This window comes from Rana temporaria, chromosome 2 (assembly GCF_905171775.1).
Source record: "Rana temporaria chromosome 2, aRanTem1.1, whole genome shotgun sequence".
Lineage (NCBI taxonomy): Eukaryota > Metazoa > Chordata > Amphibia > Anura > Ranidae > Rana > Rana temporaria.
In genome coordinates this window covers 300973542-300985710 of record NC_053490.1, presented here as the reverse complement: position 1 = coordinate 300985710, position 12169 = coordinate 300973542, and the positions used below count along the sequence as shown (strand labels likewise).

General features: G+C 42.6%; 1 protein-coding gene across 1 annotated transcript in view; it reads right to left on the bottom strand.

Annotated features, from left to right (window-relative positions):
- The window catches only part of LOC120926950 (heterogeneous nuclear ribonucleoprotein R), a 92015-nt gene that overhangs the window by 20411 nt on the left and 59435 nt on the right, over window positions 1–12169 (bottom strand). Inside the window, exons 3-4 of the mRNA XM_040337290.1 lie at window positions 11536–11649; window positions 11276–11452 (exon numbers count right to left, since the gene is read on the bottom strand). Coding sequence (XP_040193224.1) covers window positions 11276–11452; window positions 11536–11649 — 291 coding nt within the window. The remainder of the gene's footprint in view (window positions 1–11275; window positions 11453–11535; window positions 11650–12169) is intronic.

The window sequence follows — 12169 nt, the reverse complement described above, 5'->3', positions numbered from 1 at the left end:
CCCCAAGGAACCTGCTGAAAGGCATGTTGAGTCCATTGAATATTTTTTTTTGTTGTAACAAGTGATTGAATAATGACAAAAAAAAAAAAAAAAAAAAAAGAAATTACAAAAAGTTGTCACTAAATGATATATTGCTCACACATGCCATAGTTATATGTGGAATTGCACCCCAAAATACATTCTCCTGCTTCTCCTGAGTACGGGGATACCACATGTGTGAGACTTTTTGGGAGCCCAACCACGTACGGGGCCCCGAAAATCAAGCACCGCCTTCAGGATTTCTAAGGGCGCAAATTTTTGATTTCACTTCTCACTACCTAAGACAGTTTTGAAGGCCATAAAATGCCCAAATAGCACAAAATCCCCCCAAATGAACCCATTTTGGAAAGTAGACACCCCAAGGAATCTGCTGAGGGGCATATTGAGCCCACTGAATATTTTTTTTTTTTGTACCAAGTGATTGAATAATGACAAAAAAAAAAAAAGAAAAAAGAAATTACAAAAAGTTGTAACTAAATGATATATTGCTCATACATGCCATGGTTATATGTGGAATTGCACCCCAAAATACATTCTGCTGCTTCTCCTGAGTACGGGGATACCACATGTGTGGGACTTTTTGCGAGTCTAGCCGCGTACGGGACCCCGAAAACCAAGCATCGCCTTCAGGATTTCTAAGGGCGCAAATTTTTTATTTCACTCCTCACTACCTATCACAGTTTTGAAGGCCATAAAATGCCCAAATAGCACAAACCCCCCCCAAATGACCCCATTTTGGAAAGTAGACACCCCAGGCTATTTGCTGAGAGGCATGTTGAGTCCATGGAATATTTAATATTTTGCCACAAGTTGCGGGAATATGACAATTTTTTTTTTTTTTTGCACAAAGTTGTCACTAAATGATATATTGCTCACACATGCCATGGGCATATGTGGAATTACACCCCCAAATACATTCTGCAGCTTCTCCTGAGTACGGGGATACCACATGTGTGGGACTTTTTGGGAGCCTAGCCGCGTACGGGACCCCGAAAACCAAGCACGGCCTTCAGGATTTCTAAGGGCATACATTTTTGATTTCACTCCTCACTACCGATCACTACCTATCACAGTATTGAAGGCCATAAAAGGCCAAGATGGCACACAACCCCCCCAAATGACCCCATTTTGGAAAGTAGACACCCCAAGCTATTTTCTGAGAGGCATTTTGAGTTCATGGAATATTTTATATTTTGCCACCAGTTGCTGGAATATGACAAACTTTTTTTTTTTTTTGCACAAAGTTGTCACTAAATGATATATTGCTCACACATGCCATGGTTATATGTGGAATTGCACCCCAAAATACATTCTGCTGCTTCTCCTGAGTACAGGGATACCACATGTGTGGGACTTTTCGGGAGCCTAGCCGCATACGGGGCCCCGAAAACCAAGCACCGCCTTCAGGATTTCTAAGGGCGCAAATTTTTGATTTCACTCCTCGCTGCCTATCACAGTTTCGGAGGCCATGGAATTCCCAGATGGCACACAACCCCCCCAAATGACCCCATTTTGGAAAGTAGACACCCCAAGCTATTTGCTGAGAGGCATGGTGAGTATTTTACAGCGCTCATTTATTTTTGAAAATGAAGAAAGATATATATATATTTTTTTTTTTTCTTTTTTCAATTTTCAAATCTTTGTGACAAAAAGCAAGATCTGCAAAATACTCAACATACCTCTCAGCAAATAGCTTGGGGTGTCTACTTTCCAAAATGGGGTCATTTGGGGGGGTTTTGTGCCATCTGGGCATTCCATGGCCTCCGAAACTGTGATAGGTAGTGAGGAGTGAAATCAAAAATTTACACCCTTAGAAAGCCTGAAGGTGGTGATTGGTTTTTGGGGTCCCGTACGCGGCTAGGCTCCCAAAAAGTCTCACACATGTGGTATCCCCGTACTCAGGAGAAGCAGCAGAATGTATTTTGGGGTGTAATTCCACATATGCCCATGGCATGTTTGAGCAATATATCATTTAGTGACAACTTTGTGCAAAAAAAATAAAATAAAATAATAATAATTCTCTTTCCTACAACTTGTGTCAAAATATAAAATATTCCATGGACTCGAGATGCCTCTCAGCAAATAGCTTGGGGTGTCTACTTTCCAAAATGGGGTCATTTGGGGGGGTTTTGAACTGTCCTGGCATTTTATGAACAACATTTAGAAGCTTATGTCACACATTACCCACTCTTCTAACCACTTGAAGAAAAAGCCCTTTCTGACACTGTTTGTTTACATAAAAACATATTATTTTTTTTGCAAGAAAGTTAAGTTGAACCCCCAAACATTATATATTATTTTAAAGCAAAGGCCCTACAGATTAAAATGGTGGGTGTTGCATTTTTTTTTACGTCGCAGTATTTGCGCAGCGATTTTTCAAATGCATTTTTTTGGGCAAAAATACATATTTTTTTATTTTAATGCACTAAAACACACTATATTGCCCAAATGTTTGATGAAATAAAAAAGATGATCTTAGGCCGAGTACATAGATACCAAACACGACATGCTTTAAAATTGCGCACAAATGCGCAGTGGCGACAAACTACATACATTTTTAAAAGCCTTTAAAAGCCTCTACGGGTTACCACATTAGATTTACAGAGGAGGTCTACTGCTAAAATTACTGCCCTCGATCTGACCTTCGCGGTGATACCTCACATGCATGGTACAATTGCTGTTTACATATGACGCCAAACCGACGCTTGCGTTCGCCTTTGCGCAAGAGCAGGGGGGGACAGGGGTGCTTTTTTTTTTTTTTTTTTATTATTATTTAATTTGCTTTTTTAATTTTATTTTAAACTGTTCCTTACTTTTTTTTATTATTTTTATAATTTTTATTGCCATCTTAGGGCATGTAAATATCCCCTATGATAGCAATAGTTAGTGACAGGTACTCTTTTTTGAAAAAATTGGGGTCTATTAGACCCTAGATCTTTCCTCTGCCCTTAAAGCATCTGACCACACCAAGATCGGTGTGATAAAATGTTTTCCCACTTTCCCAATGGCGCAGTTTATATCCAGGGAGGGGACATACCCTCCCACTGCTTGTAAAAGCAGTTTAGAGGCTAATTAGCCGCTAGGACTGCTTTTACATGAAAGCCGACCGCTGGCTGAAAAGAATGATACCAAGATGATACCTAAACCCACAGGCATCATTCTGGTATAACCATTCAAAGTCCAGCAACATACCATACGTTGATGGTTCTTGTTGGACATGTATTGTAATCTTTTTTTTTTTTCATGCAGCCTGTTGGCTGAACGAAAAAAAGATTGATCGGTGGGTATGCCCACCATTAGAATACCTCCCTTCATCCACCCACTTCTAATGATGGGCATACACGCACCATTTATATATGCCGAAGCATGGGGGCATCCTCCCGCAAAAAAGTTATGCCGCTCACACACGTATGTACGCCGCATAAAAAGTTATGGCGCATACACACGGTCGGACTTTTCCACGGGCAAGCTTCCGACGGAATTTCGACCGTATGTACGCGGCATTAGGAGCAAAATCGCTCCTCCGCCCCTAATGCCCCCATGCTTCGGCATATATGCTCTTTTTTTAACTGTGGTGGTGAAATCACCTCCCACAGTGTTGGAGTCGCGGCTTTATGTATCGTGGGAGCAAACGCTGTTGCTGTCACGCTAAATAAATCCGTGCTGCAACTGAATGGCGTACCTGCTAAGCAAATGATGGTTAAACATTATAACAAAGTAACATCACATTTTAACATTAAGATCTTACCATACCATACCTGCAAAGCAAATACCAAAAAAATAAATACAGTAAAAAATAAAAAAAATTTTAACGCAACCTGTGCCTAAAAAATATACATGCCGAAGCATGGGGGCATCCTCCCGCATAAAAAGTTATGCCGCATACACACGGTCAAACTTTTCCATGGGCAAGCCTCCGTCGGAATTTCGACCGTATGTACGCGGCATTAGGAGCAAAATCGCTCCTCCGCCCCTGCTGCCCCCATGCTTCGGCATATATGCTTTTTTTTTTAACCGTGGTGGTGAAATCACCTCCTACAGCGTTGGAGTCACAGCTTTATAAATCGTGGGAGCAAACGCTGTTGCTGTCACGCTAAATAAATCCGCGATGCAACTGAATGGCGTACCTGCTAAACAAATGATGGTTAACAATAAAACAAACATTACAGTATAACATACCATACCTGCAAAGCAAATACAATAAAACATTGTAAAAATAGAGAGAATAGATATAGAACAATAGTGAGTGGACAGTAGAGAGTGAACATAAGAGAACAATAAAGAGAGGAGAAAAATACAACCACAACTATTTTTGGATTTTTTATTTTATATTTTTTTTGTGTTTTTGTGTGAGTTTTTTTTCCACTTTTTTTCACTTTTATAAAAACTGTAAGAAAACTGTAAACTGAACCTTGCAGATTATGGTCTCTCAAAATGTGATGGCCATCACATATTCCGAGACCCTGTGTTGGTGTGCCTAGGACTGTGTGGTGCTGTACCCTACGCTAAAACTCAATTAGTGTGTGGTAGCGTTTGAAACATACACCAATGCAGAGACCAGGTTGGTCAGGACAGTCGGGACAATAAAAGCGGGTGTCACGCCTAAATCCAAGTTTGCTGCAGACACGACATCTTTTTTGGCGGGTTTTTTGGGTAGGGGTACCAGGGAGGACAAAAGGAAAATGCCTCTCATACAGCCGGCTCACTGCATTTGCGTTGGGAAGGTGGGGCACAGCACCATCTGGAAACAGAAGGGCTTCGACGATCTCTTCCTGGAATTTTAGGAAGGATCCAGTCCGTCCTGAAGCTCTGTATAGCACATGAGCGTTCAGCAAAGCCAATTGAAACAAATACACTGACACTTTTTTGTACCAGCGTTTGGACCTCCGGGCAATTAGGTACGGCGCCAACAACTGGTCATTGAGGTCCACCCCTCCCATGTTAAGGTTGTACTCGTGGATACAGAGGGGTTTCTCCACAACACCAGCCGCCGTAGGAATTTGGACTGCCGTGTCTGCGTGAAGCGTGGACAGAACGAAAACATTCCGTGAATCCCTCCACTTCACTGCTAACAAATTATTACACTGTAAGCAGGCTCTCTCCCCCCGACTAAGACGGGATTCTACAAGCCGTTGGGGGATGCCCCGGCGATTAGGTCGCACGGTGCCACATGCGCCAATTCCATAATCAAAAAGGTGACTAAAAAGTGGCACGCTTGTGTAATAATTGTCCACGTACAAGTGGTACCCCTTTCCGAATAAGGGTGACACCAATTCCCACACTATCTTACCAGCGCTCCCTATGTAATCAGGGCAATTCTCCGGCTCTACGTGACTGTCTTTTCCCTCGTAAACCATAAAGCTAGATGTATAGCCTGTTGCCCTGTCACAGAGCTTATACAACTTGACCCCGTATCTGGCACGCTTGCTGGGAAGGAATTGTTTGAATGACAAGCGGCCAGAAAACTTAACCAGGGACTCATCAACGCAGACAACTTGATGGGGATTATACAAGGCTGCAAACCGTTCGTTGAAGTGGTTTACGAGGGGCCGAATTTTGTAGAGCCGATCGAATTCAGGGTCTCCCCGAGGACGACAGAGTTCATTGTCACTAAAATGCATGAACCGCAAGATCTGCTCGTATCGTGTCCTGGCCATGGAGGCAGAGAAAATGGGCATATGGTGAACTGGGTGCGTGGACCAATACATCCGCAGCTCACTCTTTTTAGTAATGCCCATGATGAGGGAAAGGCCCAGAAAGATCTTAAATTCGGAAACCGTAATTGGCTTCCAATCTCTGGCAAGGGACAGCTGGGGATTAGCGGCGAAGAATTGACCAGCGTACAAATTGCTTTGGTCCACAATAGATCTATAGAGATCTTCGGTGAAAAACAGCGAATAAAAATCCAGTGACGTAAAATCAACTGTATTCACCTGAATTCCGGGTTGGCCAGTGAATGGGGGAAGTACGGGTGCTGCAGAAGTGGTGGGTACCCAATCAGGATTGGCGAATGCAGCAGGAAGGGCACTATGGGGACGGGCCTGTCTTTGTCGTCTTCTTCTTGGTGGCAGCGGGACACTACTCGTGCTTGCCACCTCTCCAGCTTGAACTGCACTTATGGGACTCGCCACGTCACCAAGTGTTACTGCAGTGCTGGATATATGACCAGGATGTACTAGGCCGCTGGTGCTTGCCAGTTCACCAGAAGGAATAGCGGCGCTAGTACTTCTCTCCTCCATACGAGAGCCCTGCGGTTCTTGCACCTCAGCGACAGCAGAAGATCGGGGTCTGGTACGCCTGACCCTAGCAGGGACCACTCCGTCGTCAGAGCTATCTGTCAGGGAGCCACTGTCGTCTACAGGATCGTATTCTGAGCAAGAATTTGACAGATGCGTGACCTCCTCATCACTATCTGTCAGGCTCATAAACAAGTAGGCCTCTTCATCACTGTACCATCGATTTGCCATTTTGGGCTCTAAATTTAGGGGTACAGTGGTGAGATTCACAGGCAAAAAAGCACCTGACCTGTTAGTGACCGAGTCAAGCGCTACCAAAAAAACTGTTAGCGATCAGGCCTGACTCTGCGAACGCTGCAGTTATGTGTTTTTGTGTTTTGTGTCAGTGATCGATCGATCGATACTGCACTTTGGTGGGCTGGACTGGGCGAAGGGGCTAAACGCAGGTGCTAGCAGGTATCTGGGCTGATCCCGCTAACCATGCGTTTTTGGGAACCCTAAACTGCAGGGGACGCTAGTATAGATCTGATCAGATCAAGTATCGATCCGATCAGATACTATACCACTAAAGGGAGGCGTATGGTGCGTGCGTGGGTGTTAGCGCTATTGGCCGCTGCCTGGGGCGACGCAGACCCTATCTGGCGCTAAAACCAAACTTTGATCACCCGCCGGGCGATCAGGGGGTTAAAACTTTATAGCAAAAAATATGGCGGGTGCCTTGATGCTATAAAAAATTAACTAGCTAAACTGCGTCACCCGTGACACTTATACTGTGATCACTGGTGACAGGGGGTAATGAAGGGGTTAAACCTTTATTGGGGGGGGGGTTAGGGGGGGTCCCTAGACTTTTTAGGGCCTAAGACTGATTACCCTAACACTTATTTTTGTCACTAATGACACAAGTACAGCGATCAAAAACAAATCTGATTGCTGTACTGGGTGACACAGTGACAGGCAGTGAATGGGTTAATTTGGGGGGTGATCGGGGGGTGAATTGTGTGCCTACGTGACCTGGTGTCAGTGTAGTGTTGTGCAACTCACGGTTAGATGCTCTCTCCCTCTCGGTCTGGAACGGAAAGACCGACACGAGGGAGAGAGCAGTACTTCCCCTGCCAATGTTTACAAAACATTGCCAGGGGAAGACAACCATTGGTTAGAGCGATCACCAGGTCCAGGCCAGATTTTATTGGCCTGGACCTGGTGGTTGATCAGTTCTGCATCGAATCTGATCATCGGGAACGGCGGGGGGGCGCGCGCGCCCAATTTCCGTTCACGCGTCGGACGTCATATTACGTGATCTCGCCCAGGAGAGCCACCTTGTGGACGTATTTCGACGGTGCGCGGTCGGCAAGTGGTTAAAGCATCTGCGCTTGCTGTTTTAAGTTTGGATAGTAAAACATTTTTTTTCTGCCAGTAAATAACTTATACAGCCCCCTATTTCTTGTCTGGTAAAATGCCTAGGTGTACGACATCATGCACAGCCCTCTCTCACGCTCGTGTTTGCCAGAAAGGCAGGGGGGGGGGTGAGTCATAAGAGGGCCAATGAGAGCTACAGAGCTGGAGGTGTTCCTCTGTGTACTGTAAATCCAGGAAGTGAACAGGCAGCAGCTTCAGCTGCCCACAGTTAAAATGATTGCAGCCAGACTAAGTGGAGGGAGAGATTTCTGTAGCATATTTGGCAAGTACAGAATCACAGTATATATAAAATAATATGCAAAGTGGTTGAAGGGAAGCTTCAGAGTGGCGAATAAGTTTTTATTACAAATTATGTGAGCAGACTGCAGTTCCTCTTTAAGAACATAAGGCTGAACTGTCTGAGCCACCAAGATATTGTGGACCAAGCAGTTGGTTCCCCTTTAGTGGCTGCATTCAGAGAGTGAAGGGAGATTACCTTTATATGCACTGCAGCAGCACAGAAGGCAAAAGAAAAATATCCTGGTTGTGGTGAAAGGCAGAAACCTCCTTAGGAGGCTCTGCGTCGTAATACCGCTTTGTCCCTATGAAAACAGAAATGGATATTTACAGGACAAAACCACCAGCCCTGACATATGCCTTGCAGAGGTGATGTTACCAAGATAAGGAACCCTGTGATTAAGGGTGGAAAGGGGAACATCCATGATAGATCAGAAACGGAAGTCCTGAGAGAACCAGAATGTAAAATACAATACCAGTCTGACAGAAGTAGCTACGCGAGAGACAATATTGGAAGTGCCAACATTTGACCATTAAGGGTGCTTAGGACTTGATTGCAAAAAAGATCACGATTCATCCAAAAGAGCCTGTGACGAAAGCTTCCAAGAGCGATGGTAGATCTTACAGAAACAGACTCCAAAGCTTTTAGCATCATGGGAATCACAGATTCAGAAGACCCCTGTTCCTCAAGACCTGGGCTTCAAACCCATGGCATTAAAGCCAGTGACCATGAACTTAAACTTCCTTGGGATATACCATCTTGACAGTCTGGGAAAGCCTACAAAGCATCTGTCAGGAGTCTTATCAGTTCGGAGTACCAATATATCTGACTGGGCCAATCCGGAGCTAAAGGAGTATTGAGGAAGGAGATTCAAAGGAGGAATGGCTGTACTGATCCCAAGGAGCTACCAGTACAACCAATACATATAGAGGACCTATATACCTGAAGACAGACATGTCCAGTTTAATACTGAATTTAGAGGCCAGAAAATTCACATCTATGTATAGATATCGAATAGACAATCCCCTTGGCTAATGAGGATGTCTAAGTAAGCTCTCCAAAGAGATGCGTGTCCTTCGAAGGGTGTTTTTTTTTTTTGTTTATTATTACAAATTCAGCATTTCAACCAGTGCTCGAATTATGTTCACTGACAGTTTACCTGGGTGGATAAAAATCAATGAATTTTAAACAAATTATAAAAAGAATCAGATTTTTTTAATTTAAATCAGATTTTTGGGGATTTATATCAAATTTATTTTAATAAAATGCATTTTTATTCAAGATACATTAATAATTTAGTTTATTCGGCATGAAATTGAGCTTATTTATGCAGCAGGAACCTGTATATTCAGCAAAACATAAATTTTTGGTAAACTCATTCAATGAATCCAAGCTCTGCAAGCTGAGATAACATGCAATGGCAAAGTTATCGTTTTAATAGTTCTCCAACTTTGTGTGATTAACTTAAAATCGGTTAGAATATCGCTTAACTAACCTGAAAGCTTATTATTCTTAGTAGGAAACCTTCATTTAGTTTGCAAATATTAAAGATTCTAACTACCAGCAAGAATGCGTCCTTACATTTAGCACCTGTCATTTCAGATCCATCATGGCACCGCCTGTTAGCAGGAAACCACTCACTTGCTGCCGTCACGACCCTCACCTTGTTGTCTCACTGCCGCATTACCAGCTGTCCCATTAAAGTGAATGGGACTGTCAGCGAGTCAACAGCAGGTCAGAGGAGAAGCCGCTGGGGGACAGAGATGACCGTTGCTCTTTACAAGTTATGAATTAAAATAGAGTTGCTTTAAATCAAACCTTTTTAACTAGTGATTTAAATCAGATTCACCCTGCAGGATACTCATCAAGACAAAAAGCCAGGTAACACCTACTGTCTCAAAACAAAAAAAAGATATAAAGCATAAGCTTTAAATGTTCCACAAACAGGGATTAGTTTGGAAAGAAACAGGATCCCTTCTCATGGCCCTGGTCCACTAACCTACATTTTACAGACTAGCATTGCAGCTAATGTAGGCTGTAATGCAGGACCAGGTAGATAAATAGGTTTGGAAAAGTTTTAAATGCTCAGTGATCTGAGTGGGTGGGAGGAATGGGAGGCAGGCGCTGGAAAATTTTACAGGTTCCATTCTAAATAAGGGTGGAACCTGTAACATGTTTTAACCAGGGCTGTGGAGTCGGTAGATAAATGTTCCGACTCCTCAGTTTTATGTACTTCCGACTACGACTCCCCGACTCCGACTCCTCTGTATTAATATGCGAATGTATTTTATACATTCCTTGAGGGAAAGAAACGCAACCTACCACAGGACTACTGGCTGGGAAGCCAACAGTCTACTGTATTGCACAGTTTAAGCAAAAGACAAACACAATGAAAACAACGTTTTTTTATTCTAAAACATGATTTTCCTAGGAGAATCCCATAGTCATGTTTAAAGTTTAAGCTAACAATCGGAGTTTACAAGTTTTTATAGCCTTAGCTAAATGACCATTTTCCAATGGTTTACAGCTTCAGTCTTGAACTATTGGCCCTCCATTCCCTTCACTTATACAAGTGTCTCACGCTCTAGTCCTGCAAAAAACATTTATTTAATCCCTCATCAGTGAGAGGCTAGGTTACACATGGACGCTGCGTTCCCTGTAACAGCAGAACACAACACTATGGAAAGTATAAGTATTGCCGCTCCCAATTGTGCGTTGCGTGCCATATAGTGAAGCACATGAAAAGCATGCTTCTTCACGGTCACTTAACCTGTTCGTTTTGCGGTTACGTGAGGCACTGCATGCATTGGTCTTTATTCTTACAGTAGAGAAGTCATTAATTATAACTTTTTGTGAATTGGGACATTTAAACTTGCTTTTTTTTTTTTTTTATTCCAATCTAAATTTAGTAGGAGTCGGAGTCGGTGCATTGTTTGCCGACTCCGACTCCAGGTACCCAAAATTTCCCCCGACTCCGACTCCTCGACTCCGACTCCACAGCCCTGGTTTTTAACAGTGAACTTATCCTTTAAATGATCAAGATTTAAATCTACTTTAAAACTATGGTACCATCCTATCTTGTCATACAACCTAAAGCAAGTCCAAACAGGTTTGCTTGCATGCCTGCAAATTTAGGAGAGGCGAACTGGCTCAGTTGACCTGTTTGTCAATGTAATCCTGTATGTGTCCATCCAATTGATTTTTTTTTCCACACAGATTGACACATTTCACGTCAGAATTTTTTTTTTTTTCTTCCATTCATATACCTCTTCAAAAGCAAAACAAAACAAACGTGAGAAATCATTACCAGCTTAACGGCTTCTTGTGCTGCTTCTTTATTGCAGAATGTAATGAAGGCATAGCCTCTATTTTGTCCAGTCAAAGGATCCATCATAAGTCGAAGATCCCAGATAGATCCTGCCTTTTCAAAAAGAGGTACCAACTCATCTTCATAGAGATCTCTAGGTATCTTACCAACAAAAACCTGTTAAAAGAATTACATGATAAAGTAACGTTTTTAGATTGTAATGCAAGTGTGTGTAAAGGAGGAAGCAATTTTGCACAAACCTCTGTCCCAATTCCAGGCTGTGCACATGACGCCACGGATTCTGGAGGAGGACCTCCATACTTTCTTTGTCCAGTTGTTACATCTAAACTATATCCAGTTCTTTCCAATAATGCCTGAAAAAGAAAATCAAAATAGTAATCTCAGCTTGCAAATCGAACTTCTTTTAAAATGCTTCTAACACACAAAATGAATACAGTATAAAACAGCTCCATAAAAGGTAATTTAGGTGTTTAGTTATTTGTCAAGGGAGAACTTTCAAAGTTTTTCAAATATACTCAAAATATAACCAGGCTAGAGAAGCATTTATTATAACCATCCCCAGAATGCACATATTGGAATCAGAAATGCTTAGCAAAAAAAAAAAAAAAAGTGTTGGATTCAAATCATATAACTTGTTAAACACAATTAAAAAATAAAAATAAAGCTGGGCATAGATGGATCAAAATGTGTCTGGTTCAGATGGCTGCAGCCCCTGATCAGTGTATTCTGACAGTGGAGCTCCCTGCTGTCAAAAAACAAGGTCCCAAGCAGGGAGGATTCCTCCATTGACCTTACTTGTTTCAATGGAGAAATCTGTTCAGCCTGCTGGCTAATATGAAATTTTTTTTATAAAGTCATCTAAGGCCAGTATAG